At 41.6% G+C, this 20107-nt stretch overlaps 2 protein-coding genes across 2 annotated transcripts; both read right to left on the reverse strand.

Annotated features, from left to right (window-relative positions):
- Positions 1-3577: 3577 nt before the first annotated feature.
- LOC120451115 lies at positions 3578-8558 on the reverse strand. The gene is made up of 2 exons (XM_039634530.1): positions 6955-8558; positions 3578-3883 (listed from the first exon to the last, which is right to left on the reverse strand). The coding sequence occupies exons 1-2, from the start codon at positions 8059-8061 to the stop codon at positions 3593-3595; spliced, it is 1398 nt and encodes a 465-aa protein (XP_039490464.1). The 5' UTR covers positions 8062-8558; the 3' UTR covers positions 3578-3592.
- Positions 8559-11058: 2500 nt separating this feature from the next.
- LOC120451118 lies at positions 11059-12369 on the reverse strand. Its single transcript, XM_039634534.2, has one exon. It carries the CDS (start codon positions 12198-12200, stop codon positions 11652-11654), a length of 549 nt encoding a protein of 182 aa, XP_039490468.1. The 5' UTR covers positions 12201-12369; the 3' UTR covers positions 11059-11651.
- Positions 12370-20107: the final 7738 nt, after the last annotated feature.

Here is a 20107-nt window from a genome sequence, read left to right on the forward strand (position 1 = left end):
GATCCCGCGCCGCTGTCAATTTAGGTTTAAGTTTGCAGGAGGCTGCCAACCCGCCCATGGGTCTCATCTCCAGCCGTCAAATGGTCCAAAGCGCGGTGGATTCCCGCGCCGCCGTCTTATTCCTAGGTCCAGGGAGTTGCTGCATTTCAGCTGGAGTTCTTCAATGCGTAGTGGATTCCCGCGTCGCTGTTTTATTCCAGGGTCCAGGGAGTTTCTGCACTTCAGCTGGAGTTCATCAATGTGTCGGCGAGAGCGTCGTCATTGCTTTGGAGTCACCAGGGTCGTCGCTTCTGTGGGTCGTCTCGCCAGGGAAAGGAGGCATCTTATGGACGCCGGGCCAAGATGCTTTGCTTTGGGCCGACGCTCGTAAATGTCCATGGAATTGGATGCAGAAAATTGGATTAGATAAGTATATCTATGTGTTTAGTTTTGTTTTGTCTGATTTTAGTTTTTGTCTTTTCTTTTTCAGGTCCAGATTGTCCAGGATTTTTCAGATTTGTCCGGTGGGATTTGGGAAGGAAACATTGCCATGGATTTATGATAATCATCGTTTGGGAGGTTCGTATGTGTCAGTAGGTTTGTATATACATTTAATTTTCTGATGTAGTTAATTTATTTTGTTCTTTTTCAGGGATTTTGTCTGTATATCGTTGCTGCCCGGAAAAAGTCGAATTTAAGGGTCACGATATTGACCTCTTGCCGGGTCGGCAGCGCCGCTCCCAGGATACAGGAGGACGAGGGGGCATTCCAACATGGAAACGGCATTAAAACATTTTACGTTTTTAATGTTTTAGGTGCAAAAAAAAAAAAAAAAATAATCATTGTCCTTGCGCCGAGTCGGGAAGTAGTAAGTTGCGTAGTTTACGCTTTTATTAATTTATTTTGTTCTTTTTCAGGGATATTTTAGTATACTGTTGCTACCAGGAAAAAGTCGAATTCGAGGGTCACGATTTTGACCTTTTGCCGGGTCAGCAGCGCCGCACTTAGGACTCGGAAGGACGAGGGGGCATCCCAGTATGGAAACGGCATCAAAACATTATACGTTTTGTATGTTTTGGATGCAAAAATCGTCGTTTTCCATTTCACTGGGTCGGGAAATGGTAAGTTGCGTAGCTTTGTGTTTTTATAAATTTGTTTTATAAATTGTTTTGTAATTTTTCAGGGACTTTGTCTGTATACCGTTGCTGCCAGAAAATGTCGAATTCAAGGGTCGCGAAATTGACCCTTTGTCAGGCCAGCAGCGCCGCACCTAGGGTTCAGAAGGACAAAGGGGCACCCCGATATGGAGACGGCATCTAAACATTATAGGTTTTTAATGTTTTAGGTGCCAAATACTTCATTTTCCGTTGCGCCTAGTAGGGAAGTAGTAGGTTGCGTAGTTTTATGCTTTTATTAATTTGTTATTCTTTTTCAGGGACATTGTCAGTATAATCAACGCTACCAGGAAAAATTTGAATTTAAGGGTCGCGATTTTGACCTTTTGCCGGGTCGGCAGCGCCGCGCCAAGGGTCAATAAAATCGAGGGAGCTTCTTGACATAGGGACGGCATCAAAACATTGTGAATTTTTATATATATTATTATATAGTACTCTGTTTTATGTTTTGATTAAATTATTTCAATCTTTAACAAAGATTTTGTCATTATTGCATTTCTGTGGGAAAAAAGTCAAATTCAAGGGTTACGATTTCGACCTTTTGCCGGGTCGGCAGCACCACGCCTAGGGTCTGTAAAAACGTGGGGGAATCCCAATAAGGAGACTGCGTCAAAACATTAGTCAAAAATTAGTTTTTTTTAATTACGCCAAGTTGGGTCGTCCTTTGCCGTCCAGTATGGCTTTCGTAGAGATTTCAGCTGTTATTTCAGGACATTGTTTCTGGGCATTTCAAAGGATCTGCAGCAAAAAATTCAGAAAAGTGACGTTTTGCATACGCTGCTGCAATGAGTCGACTTAAATTCATCATGTTTATGCCGCGCGTTGATCCTTCTCCTGTCCATCTACTTCCAGATTCATCTGTGCGGGTCCTAGTGGGTGGCATCCTTCACGTCTTCTTCGTAGGGGTCAGCAGGAATACATCGTCAAGAGGTTTTAGTCCGGATTGCTTGCTGGTGAGTGTCGTTTTAATATTTTATATATTATTATATATAGTTATTTCCTTGTTTACAGGTTGTCAAGAGGGAGATTTGGCGAGTTTCTGCCACTAGGACATAGTTGCTAAAAACGCCGTCGGAGTCTTTTTCTTTTCAGTCTTTTAACAGTTTTGTTTTAATTACAGTTACATCGACGTTTCCATGTCTGGGTCATTTTGTCTTCCTTGTATAATTAAAGCCATTAAAATATCAATCTTCTTTTCCAAATTGTCGACTCTATTTGCTAGTTTAATGACTGGGTCGTCGGGGTGACTATTTTTCGGAAGAGTGTTGGTATTTTGGGGTGAGGGCGTTGTCTCCTTCACAATCCTTGGCTTCAGGTTTGCCATAGCAGCTCTACTCGTTGTCGGGGGGCTGTCGTGATTTCCCTGTTTGCGCTCCATTTTTTTTTCTACATTTTTCTGTTCCTTATGCACATTTTGATCATTTCGAAGCCTGTTCTGGAATTTTTCCAGATGTCTTTGCGCTGAGTTTCTAGTCATGTTTGGGGCCTTGACCTTGGCCCTGCCATTTGTGGAGGACTTGTTTGCATTCCGGCGCCATTTATTTAGGCGTTTTTGGATGGCAGCTTCATGTGAAGAAAAGTGTGGTAGATTTGGTCTACTATCCTTCACATTTTGCCGGAACGGGTTCATTGCAGACTTCCTGGCGGCTTCCTTTCGGGCTTCGGCCATTTCGGTACTATAAGGTAGTCGGGGGGTCTTGTTGAAAAGGGGGGGGGCTGACGTTCGTTATTGTTGCTTTTTGCGTCCATTATTGTCCTAATTTTGTGAAAATCTATTCTATTAACTGCTAATTTTTGCTTCTCTGCCTTATAGGCAGGGCACCCCTTATATGCGCTGATGTGGTTTCCTTGGCAGTTTGAACAGGTGGCGGGGGTTGATCTTGGCTTAGTGCACTCACTAGACCAATGCTGGCCAGCGCACTTCATGCACCTTGGGGGCTTCATACATGTGTTCCTAGCATGCCTGAAGCCCTGGCACCTGAAACACTGGACCGGTTCCCTCGTCCTGTTTTTCCTTTCTATTTCCACTTTTTGTCCGCCAAGCTGTTTGATGGAGAGGATCCGAAGGTGGCTTCCGTCCACGGCCGAGACAATTTCTATCTCATGCATCCGCATCGGGCCACCAGTTGCAGGATTTGTCATGTTCCTTGTGAACTTAGTCTGGAGGCCGAGCTTCTGCAGCTCGCTAGTGATCCACGAGCAAGGGGTAGAGGGGTGCAGGTGACGAATAACAACTCTGAAACCCCTTTCAGATTTATTCTGGTTTGAATAGAATGGGATACCACTTTTAGCTAGTATGTCTTTAATTGTTCTATGTGCAGTCAAGTCTTTCGCCTGAATAGTTACACCGTTTCCTATAGACGTTTTTGTTGTAAAACTGTCTACCCCTGCTGAGTAATTTAGCTTTTCCAGTAGTGGCACAATTTCCCTAACATTTTCTATATGAATAGGGGGGCCCTGCGGCTCTGTGGCACTATTTGCCACGGGGGCAGTTCGGTAGCCGAATTTTTAGGGGGAGGGGGGGCAATTTCAGTTTGCGCCGGTGCGCTGCGTGCAGAGGCCTTTTCACTCTCGACTGGGTGGCGGGGGGCTTTTATTTCCTCGACAATACTTTTGGCCGCCTTACTTTTAAAGATGGGGGTGGCTAGGGGGGGGAAAGGGTTTGGGGTCGCAAAATTGGTGGGCACACATGCTTTTTTATTGGGCGTTTTATAGCTAAAGCTATCCATGTCCATGTTGGTATTTGGGCGCTTGCCCGGGGTTTTCGTAATTGGTGCCGGATCAGAGGATGCCACAATTCCTGGACCGGTTCCGGCCACCACTTCCGAAAAACTCATAGGCAGTGCGTTCGTGCTATTGGGGGGTGAATTAAAAAGGTCCCGCTTGGCTGCAGGCCGGTTGAGGGTTCTGGATGCAGATGTGTTACCCATAGAGTGAGTAGTGGTGACTTTGGAATTTAAATTAGCCTGAACAGGGGAAAACAAAGAAGCGCCTTTCAGTTGGGGGGAGATGCTTTTCTTTTTTGTAGTTTCCGCGAGAATGGTGGGTTTCTTTTTTAAGCTTAGTTTGGAAATGTCAGGTTTAGGATACAAGTTTTGGAAAAAAGTATTGCGAGTTATAAATTTATGTTGTGTTTCACCTTGGTTGTGGTCCCTGCTATTGTCATATATATTGGCTAGTTTATGTAGTGTGTCAGCATTTGCAAGCGCGGGACTTTTTGAGCGGCTGTTTGTGCTTATGTTAATAACCTTGCTTGTGTGTGTAGGTGAGAGAGAGTGAGGGGAAATGCTTTTAGAGCCAATTTTTGTAGATGTGCTGAGGTTTCTCTCCATGCTGTTGTCTTCATGTGTGGGGAAAGGGAAATTTCTAAGAGCGCCGCTCTTTTTGTCATCCGTGTTGGTATTAGTAATTTCAGCTGCATTGGTGTTGTGAGCTGTTGTCAATTTTTTCCCCCTATTTGTATGTGTGATAGAAAGAGGGGAAACCACTGGCCCATTTGAGACGCTACTTTTGGCGCCAGCTGTTTCTTTATTAGTATTAGTAAGGAAGAGCGGGTCTTTTTGGGCATTTTTGTTTTCTCTATTCTCTTTCCCCTTATATGTAAGTGAATTTATAATTTTTATAGCAGCCTCGGAAGGGTTTTTTAGACTGTTAATTGCAGAGTTGGAAGGCGATTTTTTCATGTTTATTATACTGATATTAAACTGAGAGTTGTTAGAATTATGGGACATGGGCGAGATTTCCAGGTAGAAAGGGGTATTTTGACTTTCTGGGCTCGAGAAAAGAGAGAGCGCCTCGTCATTTGAAGAGTCGTCAGAGAGTATTACATGGGCCATAATATCTGCTGACTATATGTAAAGGAACGATACTTTTTGTGGTATAAATACCCTGACTTTGGTTTTGGCGGGTCCTTTGGTACAATTCCTTTTCTTTGCTAGTCCTTCTTTGCCTCTTTTTTGCGTTCTTCCTTCTTTGCGACGTTAGTGTTCTTCTTTATGGCTCTTCTTTCTGGTTCCTCTTTATAGCTCCTCTTTATGGTTCTTCTTTATGGCTCCTCTTCTTTAATAAAATCTGCAGCTCGCTGAGTTTGTCGATTTGTCTCAAAGTATTTCACCGGAAAAAACCGAATTTATATGCTTTTTAATATGTTTATTTTAATTGTTTATTTTAATTGTTTGTCGTATTGTTTCTGTATAAATTTTACGGCCGGGAATTTTTTGTCTTTTCACTTGTGGAGATTTTCACTTAAATGTCCCGTTTATTTTTCGTTTGCTTTGTACTTTCGATTGTATTTTAAATTGTAATTGTTATAAACAATTTTAGGCAATTTAAAATATTTTTTATTAACTTTGCTATTTGAACTTTGCTTTTGTCTTTTCACTTGTGGAGATTTTCACTTAATTGTCCCGTTTATTTTTCGTTTGCTTTGTACTTTCGATTGTATTTTAAATTGTAATTGTTATAAACAATTTTAGGCAATTTAAAATATTTTTTATTAACTTTGCTATTTGAACTTTGCTTTTTTTTTTTTGACGTTTCTGGTGAAAGTACGGAGACAGAATGATTTATTTCTGCCCCGCATCCACGCATTTATTTGCCTGTGATTACACAGAGTGCAATATCTAGGTACAATTATTTTCGTTTTTGAATTTGTACATTTGTGGGGATGAGTGTGAGGGTTGGACAGGTGTGGTAAGTATACATGGTTTGGTATTTTCTTACTTATAAACATTGCGTGGATGGTAACATTAACATATGGTTTTTGTTTGTTTACATTTTAAAGGTTTAGAAATTTGCATTTGTCAATTAATTTAAATTTTAAAATTTGTATTGTTTCTATTTTCAGATGCCCCCGCCAGAAGGACGGAAGCATCGAGCCTCAGGAGTCATTGCCGGTGGGGAAAGGGAGTTGTTTGTCCCAGTTATTTGGAGCCGCAGGCTGCGCGCCAATTTAAAAAAGAGTTGGGCCAGCGTTTCTGGTATGTATTCATGGTGTAAATTTTAAGCCGGCTGTCAAATGTGGTACTTTTTACCACCGTTACCGGCCGTTATTTTGCGTTTGAGTATTCATTTTTGTTACAGCAATTTCACCAGTCGTCAGTGTTTTTATTTTCGTGTTTAGATCCCGCGCCGCCGTCAATTTAGGTTTAAGTTTGCAGGAGGCTGCCAACCCGCCCATGGGTCTCATCTCCAGCCGTCAAATGGTCCAAAGCGCGGTGGATTCCCGCGCCGCCGTCTTATTCCTAGGTCCAGGGAGTTGCTGCATTTCAGCTGGAGTTCTTCAATGCGTAGTGGATTCCCGCGTCGCTGTTTTATTCCAGGGTCCAGGGAGTTTCTGCACTTCAGCTGGAGTTCATCAATGTGTCGGCGAGAGCGTCGTCATTGCTTTGGAGTCACCAGGGTCGTCGCTTCTGTGGGTCGTCTCGCCAGGGAAAGGAGGCATCTTATGGACGCCGGGCCAAGATGCTTTGCTTTGGGCCGACGCTCGTAAATGTCCATGGAATTGGATGCAGAAAATTGGATTAGATAAGTATATCTATGTGTTTAGTTTTGTTTTGTCTGATTTTAGTTTTTGTCTTTTCTTTTTCAGGTCCAGATTGTCCAGGATTTTTCAGATTTGTCCGGTGGGATTTGGGAAGGAAACATTGCCATGGATTTATGATAATCATCGTTTGGGAGGTTCGTATGTGTCAGTAGGTTTGTATATACATTTAATTTTCTGATGTAGTTAATTTATTTTGTTCTTTTTCAGGGATTTTGTCTGTATATCGTTGCTGCCCGGATAGCTAAAGCTATCCATGTCCATGTTGGTATTTGGGCGCTTGCCCGGGGTTTTCGTAATTGGTGCCGGATCAGAGGATGCCACAATTCCTGGACCGGTTCCGGCCACCACTTCCGAAAAACTCATAGGCAGTGCGTTCGTGCTATTGGGGGGTGAATTAAAAAGGTCCCGCTTGGCTGCAGGCCGGTTGAGGGTTCTGGATGCAGATGTGTTACCCATAGAGTGAGTAGTGGTGACTTTGGAATTTAAATTAGCCTGAACAGGGGAAAACAAAGAAGCGCCTTTCAGTTGGGGGGAGATGCTTTTCTTTTTTGTAGTTTCCGCGAGAATGGTGGGTTTCTTTTTTAAGCTTAGTTTGGAAATGTCAGGTTTAGGATACAAGTTTTGGAAAAAAGTATTGCGAGTTATAAATTTATGTTGTGTTTCACCTTGGTTGTGGTCCCTGCTATTGTCATATATATTGGCTAGTTTATGTAGTGTGTCAGCATTTGCAAGCGCGGGACTTTTTGAGCGGCTGTTTGTGCTTATGTTAATAACCTTGCTTGTGTGTGTAGGTGAGAGAGAGTGAGGGGAAATGCTTTTAGAGCCAATTTTTGTAGATGTGCTGAGGTTTCTCTCCATGCTGTTGTCTTCATGTGTGGGGAAAGGGAAATTTCTAAGAGCGCCGCTCTTTTTGTCATCCGTGTTGGTATTAGTAATTTCAGCTGCATTGGTGTTGTGAGCTGTTGTCAATTTTTTCCCCCTATTTGTATGTGTGATAGAAAGAGGGGAAACCACTGGCCCATTTGAGACGCTACTTTTGGCGCCAGCTGTTTCTTTATTAGTATTAGTAAGGAAGAGCGGGTCTTTTTGGGCATTTTTGTTTTCTCTATTCTCTTTCCCCTTATATGTAAGTGAATTTATAATTTTTATAGCAGCCTCGGAAGGGTTTTTTAGACTGTTAATTGCAGAGTTGGAAGGCGATTTTTTCATGTTTATTATACTGATATTAAACTGAGAGTTGTTAGAATTATGGGACATGGGCGAGATTTCCAGGTAGAAAGGGGTATTTTGACTTTCTGGGCTCGAGAAAAGAGAGAGCGCCTCGTCATTTGAAGAGTCGTCAGAGAGTATTACATGGGCCATAATATCTGCTGACTATATGTAAAGGAACGATACTTTTTGTGGTATAAATACCCTGACTTTGGTTTTGGCGGGTCCTTTGGTACAATTCCTTTTCTTTGCTAGTCCTTCTTTGCCTCTTTTTTGCGTTCTTCCTTCTTTGCGACGTTAGTGTTCTTCTTTATGGCTCTTCTTTCTGGTTCCTCTTTATAGCTCCTCTTTATGGTTCTTCTTTATGGCTCCTCTTCTTTAATAAAATCTGCAGCTCGCTGAGTTTGTCGATTTGTCTCAAAGTATTTCACCGGAAAAAACCGAATTTATATGCTTTTTAATATGTTTATTTTAATTGTTTATTTTAATTGTTTGTCGTATTGTTTCTGTATAAATTTTACGGCCGGGAATTTTTTGTCTTTTCACTTGTGGAGATTTTCACTTAAATGTCCCGTTTATTTTTCGTTTGCTTTGTACTTTCGATTGTATTTTAAATTGTAATTGTTATAAACAATTTTAGGCAATTTAAAATATTTTTTATTAACTTTGCTATTTGAACTTTGCTTTTGTCTTTTCACTTGTGGAGATTTTCACTTAATTGTCCCGTTTATTTTTCGTTTGCTTTGTACTTTCGATTGTATTTTAAATTGTAATTGTTATAAACAATTTTAGGCAATTTAAAATATTTTTTATTAACTTTGCTATTTGAACTTTGCTTTTTTTTTTTTGACGTTTCTGGTGAAAGTACGGAGACAGAATGATTTATTTCTGCCCCGCATCCACGCATTTATTTGCCTGTGATTACACAGAGTGCAATATCTAGGTACAATTATTTTCGTTTTTGAATTTGTACATTTGTGGGGATGAGTGTGAGGGTTGGACAGGTGTGGTAAGTATACATGGTTTGGTATTTTCTTACTTATAAACATTGCGTGGATGGTAACATTAACATATGGTTTTTGTTTGTTTACATTTTAAAGGTTTAGAAATTTGCATTTGTCAATTAATTTAAATTTTAAAATTTGTATTGTTTCTATTTTCAGATGCCCCCGCCAGAAGGACGGAAGCATCGAGCCTCAGGAGTCATTGCCGGTGGGGAAAGGGAGTTGTTTGTCCCAGTTATTTGGAGCCGCAGGCTGCGCGCCAATTTAAAAAAGAGTTGGGCCAGCGTTTCTGGTATGTATTCATGGTGTAAATTTTAAGCCGGCTGTCAAATGTGGTACTTTTTACCACCGTTACCGGCCGTTATTTTGCGTTTGAGTATTCATTTTTGTTACAGCAATTTCACCAGTCGTCAGTGTTTTTATTTTCGTGTTTAGATCCCGCGCCGCCGTCAATTTAGGTTTAAGTTTGCAGGAGGCTGCCAACCCGCCCATGGGTCTCATCTCCAGCCGTCAAATGGTCCAAAGCGCGGTGGATTCCCGCGCCGCCGTCTTATTCCTAGGTCCAGGGAGTTGCTGCATTTCAGCTGGAGTTCTTCAATGCGTAGTGGATTCCCGCGTCGCTGTTTTATTCCAGGGTCCAGGGAGTTTCTGCACTTCAGCTGGAGTTCATCAATGTGTCGGCGAGAGCGTCGTCATTGCTTTGGAGTCACCAGGGTCGTCGCTTCTGTGGGTCGTCTCGCCAGGGAAAGGAGGCATCTTATGGACGCCGGGCCAAGATGCTTTGCTTTGGGCCGACGCTCGTAAATGTCCATGGAATTGGATGCAGAAAATTGGATTAGATAAGTATATCTATGTGTTTAGTTTTGTTTTGTCTGATTTTAGTTTTTGTCTTTTCTTTTTCAGGTCCAGATTGTCCAGGATTTTTCAGATTTGTCCGGTGGGATTTGGGAAGGAAACATTGCCATGGATTTATGATAATCATCGTTTGGGAGGTTCGTATGTGTCAGTAGGTTTGTATATACATTTAATTTTCTGATGTAGTTAATTTATTTTGTTCTTTTTCAGGGATTTTGTCTGTATATCGTTGCTGCCCGGAAAAAGTCGAATTTAAGGGTCACGATATTGACCTCTTGCCGGGTCGGCAGCGCCGCTCCCAGGATACAGGAGGACGAGGGGGCATTCCAACATGGAAACGGCATTAAAACATTTTACGTTTTTAATGTTTTAGGTGCAAAAAAAAAAAAAAAAAAAAAAAAAATAATCATTGTCCTTGCGCCGAGTCGGGAAGTAGTAAGTTGCGTAGTTTACGCTTTTATTAATTTATTTTGTTCTTTTTCAGGGATATTTTAGTATACTGTTGCTACCAGGAAAAAGTCGAATTCGAGGGTCACGATTTTGACCTTTTGCCGGGTCAGCAGCGCCGCACTTAGGACTCGGAAGGACGAGGGGGCATCCCAGTATGGAAACGGCATCAAAACATTATACGTTTTGTATGTTTTGGATGCAAAAATCGTCGTTTTCCATTTCACTGGGTCGGGAAATGGTAAGTTGCGTAGCTTTGTGTTTTTATAAATTTGTTTTATAAATTGTTTTGTAATTTTTCAGGGACTTTGTCTGTATACCGTTGCTGCCAGAAAATGTCGAATTCAAGGGTCGCGAAATTGACCCTTTGTCAGGCCAGCAGCGCCGCACCTAGGGTTCAGAAGGACAAAGGGGCACCCCGATATGGAGACGGCATCTAAACATTATAGGTTTTTAATGTTTTAGGTGCCAAATACTTCATTTTCCGTTGCGCCTAGTAGGGAAGTAGTAGGTTGCGTAGTTTTATGCTTTTATTAATTTGTTATTCTTTTTCAGGGACATTGTCAGTATAATCAACGCTACCAGGAAAAATTTGAATTTAAGGGTCGCGATTTTGACCTTTTGCCGGGTCGGCAGCGCCGCGCCAAGGGTCAATAAAATCGAGGGAGCTTCTTGACATAGGGACGGCATCAAAACATTGTGAATTTTTATATATATTATTATATAGTACTCTGTTTTATGTTTTGATTAAATTATTTCAATCTTTAACAAAGATTTTGTCATTATTGCATTTCTGTGGGAAAAAAGTCAAATTCAAGGGTTACGATTTCGACCTTTTGCCGGGTCGGCAGCACCACGCCTAGGGTCTGTAAAAACGTGGGGGAATCCCAATAAGGAGACTGCGTCAAAACATTGTATGTTTTTTGTGTTCTAAATGCCAAAAAATTAGTTTTTTTTAATTACGCCAAGTTGGGTCGTCCTTTGCCGTCCAGTATGGCTTTCGTAGAGATTTCAGCTGTTATTTCAGGACATTGTTTCTGGGCATTTCAAAGGATCTGCAGCAAAAAATTCAGAAAAGTGACGTTTTGCATACGCTGCTGCAATGAGTCGACTTAAATTCATCATGTTTATGCCGCGCGTTGATCCTTCTCCTGTCCATCTACTTCCAGATTCATCTGTGCGGGTCCTAGTGGGTGGCATCCTTCACGTCTTCTTCGTAGGGGTCAGCAGGAATACATCGTCAAGAGGTTTTAGTCCGGATTGCTTGCTGGTGAGTGTCGTTTTAATATTTTATATATTATTATATATAGTTATTTCCTTGTTTACAGGTTGTCAAGAGGGAGATTTGGCGAGTTTCTGCCACTAGGACATAGTTGCTAAAAACGCCGTCGGAGTCTTTTTCTTTTCAGTCTTTTAACAGTTTTGTTTTAATTACAGTTACATCGACGTTTCCATGTCTGGGTCATTTTGTCTTCCTTGTATAATTAAAGCCATTAAAATATCAATCTTCTTTTCCAAATTGTCGACTCTATTTGCTAGTTTAATGACTGGGTCGTCGGGGTGACTATTTTTCGGAAGAGTGTTGGTATTTTGGGGTGAGGGCGTTGTCTCCTTCACAATCCTTGGCTTCAGGTTTGCCATAGCAGCTCTACTCGTTGTCGGGGGGCTGTCGTGATTTCCCTGTTTGCGCTCCATTTTTTTTTCTACATTTTTCTGTTCCTTATGCACATTTTGATCATTTCGAAGCCTGTTCTGGAATTTTTCCAGATGTCTTTGCGCTGAGTTTCTAGTCATGTTTGGGGCCTTGACCTTGGCCCTGCCATTTGTGGAGGACTTGTTTGCATTCCGGCGCCATTTATTTAGGCGTTTTTGGATGGCAGCTTCATGTGAAGAAAAGTGTGGTAGATTTGGTCTACTATCCTTCCCATTTTGCCGGAACGGGTTCATTGCAGACTTCCTGGCGGCTTCCTTTCGGGCTTCGGCCATTTCGGTACTATAAGGTAGTCGGGGGGTCTTGTTGAAAAGGGGGGGGGCTGACGTTCGTTATTGTTGCTTTTTGCGTCCATTATTGTCCTAATTTTGTGAAAATCTATTCTATTAACTGCTAATTTTTGCTTCTCTGCCTTATAGGCAGGGCACCCCTTATATGCGCTGATGTGGTTTCCTTGGCAGTTTGAACAGGTGGCGGGGGTTGATCTTGGCTTAGTGCACTCACTAGACCAATGCTGGCCAGCGCACTTCATGCACCTTGGGGGCTTCATACATGTGTTCCTAGCATGCCTGAAGCCCTGGCACCTGAAACACTGGACCGGTTCCCTCGTCCTGTTTTTCCTTTCTATTTCCGTCCACGGCCGAGACAATTTCTATCTCATGCATCCGCATCGGGCCACCAGTTGCAGGATTTGTCATGTTCCTTGTGAACTTAGTCTGGAGGCCGAGCTTCTGCAGCTCGCTAGTGATCCACGAGCAAGGGGTAGAGGGGTGCAGGTGACGAATAACAACTCTGAAACCCCTTTCAGATTTATTCTGGTTTGAATAGAATGGGATACCACTTTTAGCTAGTATGTCTTTAATTGTTCTATGTGCAGTCAAGTCTTTCGCCTGAATAGTTACACCGTTTCCTATAGACGTTTTTGTTGTAAAACTGTCTACCCCTGCTGAGTAATTTAGCTTTTCCAGTAGTGGCACAATTTCCCTAACATTTTCTATATGAATAGGGGGGGCCCTGCGGCTCTGTGGCACTATTTGCCACGGGGGCAGTTCGGTAGCCGAATTTTTAGGGGGAGGGGGGGCAATTTCAGTTTGCGCCGGTGCGCTGCGTGCAGAGGCCTTTTCACTCTCGACTGGGTGGCGGGGGGCTTTTATTTCCTCGACAATACTTTTGGCCGCCTTACTTTTAAAGATGGGGGTGGCTAGGGGGGGAAAGGGTTTGGGGTCGCAAAATTGGTGGGCACACATGCTTTTTTATTGGGCGTTTTATAGCTAAAGCTATCCATGTCCATGTTGGTATTTGGGCGCTTGCCCGGGGTTTTCGTAATTGGTGCCGGATCAGAGGATGCCACAATTCCTGGACCGGTTCCGGCCACCACTTCCGAAAAACTCATAGGCAGTGCGTTCGTGCTATTGGGGGGTGAATTAAAAAGGTCCCGCTTGGCTGCAGGCCGGTTGAGGGTTCTGGATGCAGATGTGTTACCCATAGAGTGAGTAGTGGTGACTTTGGAATTTAAATTAGCCTGAACAGGGGAAAACAAAGAAGCGCCTTTCAGTTGGGGGGAGATGCTTTTCTTTTTTGTAGTTTCCGCGAGAATGGTGGGTTTCTTTTTTAAGCTTAGTTTGGAAATGTCAGGTTTAGGATACAAGTTTTGGAAAAAAGTATTGCGAGTTATAAATTTATGTTGTGTTTCACCTTGGTTGTGGTCCCTGCTATTGTCATATATATTGGCTAGTTTATGTAGTGTGTCAGCATTTGCAAGCGCGGGACTTTTTGAGCGGCTGTTTGTGCTTATGTTAATAACCTTGCTTGTGTGTGTAGGTGAGAGAGAGTGAGGGGAAATGCTTTTAGAGCCAATTTTTGTAGATGTGCTGAGGTTTCTCTCCATGCTGTTGTCTTCATGTGTGGGGAAAGGGAAATTTCTAAGAGCGCCGCTCTTTTTGTCATCCGTGTTGGTATTAGTAATTTCAGCTGCATTGGTGTTGTGAGCTGTTGTCAATTTTTTCCCCCTATTTGTATGTGTGATAGAAAGAGGGGAAACCACTGGCCCATTTGAGACGCTACTTTTGGCGCCAGCTGTTTCTTTATTAGTATTAGTAAGGAAGAGCGGGTCTTTTTGGGCATTTTTGTTTTCTCTATTCTCTTTCCCCTTATATGTAAGTGAATTTATAATTTTTATAGCAGCCTCGGAAGGGTTTTTTAGACTGTTAATTGCAGAGTTGGAAGGCGATTTTTTCATGTTTATTATACTGATATTAAACTGAGAGTTGTTAGAATTATGGGACATGGGCGAGATTTCCAGGTAGAAAGGGGTATTTTGACTTTCTGGGCTCGAGAAAAGAGAGAGCGCCTCGTCATTTGAAGAGTCGTCAGAGAGTATTACATGGGCCATAATATCTGCTGACTATATGTAAAGGAACGATACTTTTTGTGGTATAAATACCCTGACTTTGGTTTTGGCGGGTCCTTTGGTACAATTCCTTTTCTTTGCTAGTCCTTCTTTGCCTCTTTTTTGCGTTCTTCCTTCTTTGCGACGTTAGTGTTCTTCTTTATGGCTCTTCTTTCTGGTTCCTCTTTATAGCTCCTCTTTATGGTTCTTCTTTATGGCTCCTCTTCTTTAATAAAATCTGCAGCTCGCTGAGTTTGTCGATTTGTCTCAAAGTATTTCACCGGAAAAAACCGAATTTATATGCTTTTTAATATGTTTATTTTAATTGTTTATTTTAATTGTTTGTCGTATTGTTTCTGTATAAATTTTACGGCCGGGAATTTTTTGTCTTTTCACTTGTGGAGATTTTCACTTAAATGTCCCGTTTATTTTTCGTTTGCTTTGTACTTTCGATTGTATTTTAAATTGTAATTGTTATAAACAATTTTAGGCAATTTAAAATATTTTTTATTAACTTTGCTATTTGAACTTTGCTTTTGTCTTTTCACTTGTGGAGATTTTCACTTAATTGTCCCGTTTATTTTTCGTTTGCTTTGTACTTTCGATTGTATTTTAAATTGTAATTTTTTGACGTTTCTGGTGAAAGTACGGAGACAGAATGATTTATTTCTGCCCCGCATCCACGCATTTATTTGCCTGTGATTACACAGAGTGCAATATCTAGGTACAATTATTTTCGTTTTTGAATTTGTACATTTGTGGGGATGAGTGTGGGGGTTGGACAGGTGTGGTAAGTATACATGGTTTGGTATTTTCTTACTTAAAAACATTGCGTGGATGGTAACATTAACATATGGTTTTTGTTTGTTTACATTTTAAAGGTTTAGGAAATTTGCATTTGTCAGTTAATTTAAGTTTTAAAATTTGTATTGTTTCTATTTTCAGATGCCCCCGCCAGAAGGACGGAAGCATCGAGCCTCGGGAGTCATTTCCGGTGAGGAAAGGGAGTTGTTTGTCCCAGTTATTTGGAGCCGCAGGCTGCGCGCCAATTTAAAAAGAGTTGGGCCAGCGTTTCTGGTATGTATTCATGGTGTAAATTTAAGCCGGCTGTCAAATGTGGTACTTTTTACCACCACAGCGGCCGTTATTTTGCGTTTGAGTATTCATCTTTGTTACAGCAATTTCACCAGTCGTCAGTGTTTTTATTTTCGTGTTTAGATCCCGCGCCGCCGTCAATTTAGGTTTAGTTTGCAGGAGGCTGCCAACCCGCCCATGGGTCTCATCTCCAGCCGTCAAATGGTCCAAAGCGCAGTGGATTCCCGCGCCGCCGTCTTATTCCTAGGTCCAGGGAGTTGCTGCATTTCAGCTGGAGTTCTTCAATGCGTAGTGGATTCCCGCGTCGCCGTTTTAATCCGGGGTCCAGGGAGTTGCTGCACATCAGCTGGAGTTCATCAATGTGTCGGCGAGAGCGTCGTCATTGCTTTGGAGTCACCAGGGTCGTCGCTTCTGTGGGTCGTCTCGCCAGGGAAAGGAGGCATCTTATGGACGCCGGGCCAAGATGCTTTGCTTTGGGCCGACGCTCGTAAATGTCCATGGAATTGGATGCAGAAAATTGGATTAGATAAGTATATCTATGTGTTTAGTTTTGTTTTGTCTGATTTTAGTTTTTGACTTTTCTTTTGCAGGTCCAGATTGTCCAGGATTTTAAATTTGTCCGGTGGGATTTGGGAAGGAAAGCGATGCCATGGATTTATAAGAAGCATCGTTGGGGAGGTTCGTGTATGTCGGTAGGTTTGTATATACATTTAGTGTTCTGTTGATGTTAGTTAATTTTGTACTTTTTCAGGGATATTTTCATTATACCACTACTATTATAAAGAGGTCGAATTTGAGGGTCACCATTTTGGCCTTTTGCCGGGCCGGCAGCGCCACACCCAGAATTCAGAAGGGCGAGGGGGCATTCCGACATGGAAACGGCATCAAAACATTATACGTTTTTAATGTTTTAGGTGCCAAAGACATCGTATTCTGTTGCGTCTAGTAGGTAAGTTGTAGATTTCGTCGTTTTATGCTTTTATTGATTTGTTATTCTTTTTCAGGGATATTGTAGTTGCTACCGGGAAAAAAGTTGAATTCAGGGGTCACGATTTTGACCTTTTGCCGGGTCGGCAGCGCCGCACCAAGGGTCAATAAAATCGAGGGTGCTTCTTGACATGGGGACGGCATCGAAACTTTGTGCATTTTTATATATATTATTATATATTACACTGTTATGTGTTTTGATTAAATTATTACAATCTTTAACGGAGATTTCGTCAATATTGCATTTCTGAGGGAAAAAAGTCAGTTTTAGAGGTTTCTATTTCGACCTTTTGCCGGGTCGGCGGCACCACTCCTAGGGTCTGTAAAAACGTGGGGGAATCCCAAATAAGGAGACTGCGTCAAAACATTGCCTGTTTTTTGTGTTCTAAGTGTCAAAAAGTTGGTTTGTCCATTACGCCAAGTCGGGTCGTCTTTTGTCATCGAGTACAGCTTTCGGGGAGATTGCCGCTGATTGTTTCAGGACCTTACAAAGGATCTACAGCAAAAGGATCTGCAGCAAAAGGTTCAGATAAGTGACGTTGTGCATACGCTGCTGCAATAAGTCGACTTAGTTTCGTCATGTTTTTGCCGCACGTAGATCCTTCGCGTGTCCGTCTGCTTCTAGATACATCTTTGTTAGTCTTGTTAGGTGACATCCTTCATATGCGCTTCGTCGGAATCAGCAGGGATGAGTCGTCGAGGGGGTACTTCGTCCGTGTTTCGCAGGTCATTAGGATAGAGATGAGGGCACTTTGCTGTCGCTTGGGTATTATTGTTTCAGTGAAATAGCCCGCATCCATAGCTTTAATGTAGATTTTGAGTAATGAACATGTCTTGATTGATAACTTGTAATGTGTGTTAACTGCTTTGACAGGCTTTTCCTTTGGTTTTAAGCTTAAATATCAGAGGATATACCCTCAATTTAGTTTTTTTTTTTTTTTTTTTTTTAGAATAAAGAGCAGTTAAGCATTTCAAATACGTAATATTCAGCCATAAATTGCTGCAATAAGTCGACTTAGTTTCGTCATGTTTTTGCCGCACGTTGATCCTTCGCGTGTCCGTCTGCTTCTAGATACATCTTTGCTAGTCTTGTTAGGTGACATCCTTCATATGCGCTTCGTCGGGGTCAGCAGGGATGAGTCGTCGAGGGGGTACTTCGTCCGTGTTTCGCAGGTCATTTGGATAGGGATGAAGACACTTTGCTGTCGCTTGGGTATTATTGTTTCAGTGAAAAAGCCCGCATCCATAGCTTTAATGTAGATTTTAAGTAATGAACATGTCTTGATTGATAACTTGTAATGTGTGTTAGCTACTTTGATAGGCTTTTCCTTTGGTTTTAAGCTTAAATACCAGGAGATATACCCTCAATTTAGCTTTTTTTTTTTTTTTTTTTTTTTAGAATAAAGAGCAGTTAAGCATTTCAAATACGTAATATTCAGCCATAACTTCCTCCTTTTTTTTTTTTTTTTTTTTGTATGAGCTGCATTTTTTGGGGAGCGGTTTGTGTCGACGTTTGTTAAGGTTCGTAGTCAGGGATGACTAGTTTGATCACTGTGGGGGGTTGGCCGAGCATTAGTTCCATGACCCTTTCTTTGGTGATCATTCCTTTTTTGTACATTTTGCTGAATTTGTTTATGAGTAATTCGCACCATCTATCTGGTGGTCCTTTCTCCAGGGCTTTTTTCCTTTCTTCTTTTTCCCTTTCCTTCCTTTCCTCCTCTGCTTTACAGTCTCTCGCTTCCATTTCTTCGTCATCCAGTTGAAGAAGAGTAGGAAGGGTCTGTCTATAGTCGTACCTTAATTTAGAGACTATTTCTAATTCCTCTATATCCGTGTAACTGTATAGTGATTTGTACGTTCTACTTGCTGCCAGTCTAATGGGCTTGTAGGATTTTGTCAGTAGTTCTTTTATTAGTGGGTTTTCGTGGTCGGCAATAGAGTTGGCATATCGTTTGCTGGCTTGGTCAAATACTTCGTCAAAGGATTTTATTTTATATTTTTCCCTAATTGTTGATTGTTTGGTGTATCTGTTTGCATTTATGATCCTTCTTATGAGTTTGTTTTCTAGGGTTTGTATTTTTTTGGTTTGGGTGGCTGATGTGAGGGACCCCCAGATCGCAATGGCATAATGCCATATGGGGGAAATAATTTGCTTCCACAGGAGTAGTTTTGTCTTTTTAGGTAGGTGGCTATTTTTACCTATAATCCATTCCAGTCTTTTATATGCGGCTATAATTTTCCCTTTTAGCAGGATGAGGTGCGCCCCAAAAGTCAGCTTACGATCAAGTATAACTCCAAGATAGCCGTGTTTGCTGAGTTTGGTGGCCCTTTGCCCGTCAACGGTAGGGGGGGTGTAAATGTTTTCTGTTTTTTCTTTAAGGGAAAATAAGACGTGGCCTGTCTTCTTTCCATTTATTGCAATATCCCATTTCTTTGCCCATCTACAAAATTTATTTATGTACGTTTGATTTATGTTTATTGCGGTCCGAGGGTTGTTTGAGCGGCTTATAATTATGGTGTCGTCTGCATAGGTTGCGAGGATGATATTCTTAGGTTGGTAGTCAGGTAGAGATATGTTGCGAATGTATCCTTTAAGGATAGGGGGTGGCATGTCCGATGTGTATATTGAGTACAGGACTGGTCCCAGAATACTGCCTTGAGGCACTCCCGCATTGATGGTGCCAATTCTGGATGACGTTTCGTTGTTGACTCTGACCTGGAAAGTCCTGTCTGTCAGATATGATTCCAGTAGTATGAACAACTGATTAGGGATGAGTTTTGTTAGTTTAAGGAGTAGTCCGTCGTGCCATACTCTGTCAAATGCTTCCGTTATGTCTAGGAAAGTGGCTGAGCATACTTCCTTTTCCTCGTAGGCTTCTAGGATGAATTTTGTGACTCTGGCTAGTTGATGTTCCGCCCCGTGCCCTTTTCTGAAACCAAATTGGTGATTTGGGATTGCTTTGGAGAAGGATTCGATTTTAAATAGTCTGTTTAGGATAATGCGCTCGAAAATCTTGGATAGTCCAGAGAGCAGACTAATGGGTCGGTAGGAGTTAAGAAGTGAAGGCGATTTTCCGGGTTTTAAAATCATGGAAATACAGGCATGCTTCCACTTTTTTGGAAAGTAGCCAGTGTTAAGCATTTTATTATAAATGAGGATGAGGTAAATCTTGGCCTTTTTTGGGAGGTTGCCAATGACCTTGTTGCTTATGTTGTCAGCGCCCGGGGCTTTCTTTGGTTCTAGGGATTTGATCAGCACGTCCAGTTCGGCTATTTTTTTTTTTTTTTTTAAATTTTCAACGCCTAATAGACGCTGGCATTTTTATTGTACTCTGATTTTTCTTTTTTAAAAATATATAGTAACAATTTATGGCATATTTACATTTTTGGATTTGCGGTATTTATACGCGCTTAGTTACAAGTGTTAATTTAGGAATTACATTTACGAGTGACATTTTTGGTTAACTTGGCTGCGGTTATGCGCGCATTTAAATTTAACATTACTAGGAGAAATAGTTTGCAACAATTTACAGTTTTAGATTTCTTGGTAGTCATTTTGCGCGCCATAGTTTAAGGTATCGGTTTAAGTTTAAAGTAAACATAAAAATTGCTTATCATTAGAGGGGACAGTTATAAGTAGATTTTAGAATAATATGTAAGTTGATTTGCATTAGACAGGCGTTGGCGTGGTGTCCAGCGATGAGACTATAA

Source organism: Drosophila santomea, chromosome 3R, assembly GCF_016746245.2.
Source record: "Drosophila santomea strain STO CAGO 1482 chromosome 3R, Prin_Dsan_1.1, whole genome shotgun sequence".
NCBI classification, from domain to species: domain Eukaryota; kingdom Metazoa; phylum Arthropoda; class Insecta; order Diptera; family Drosophilidae; genus Drosophila; species Drosophila santomea.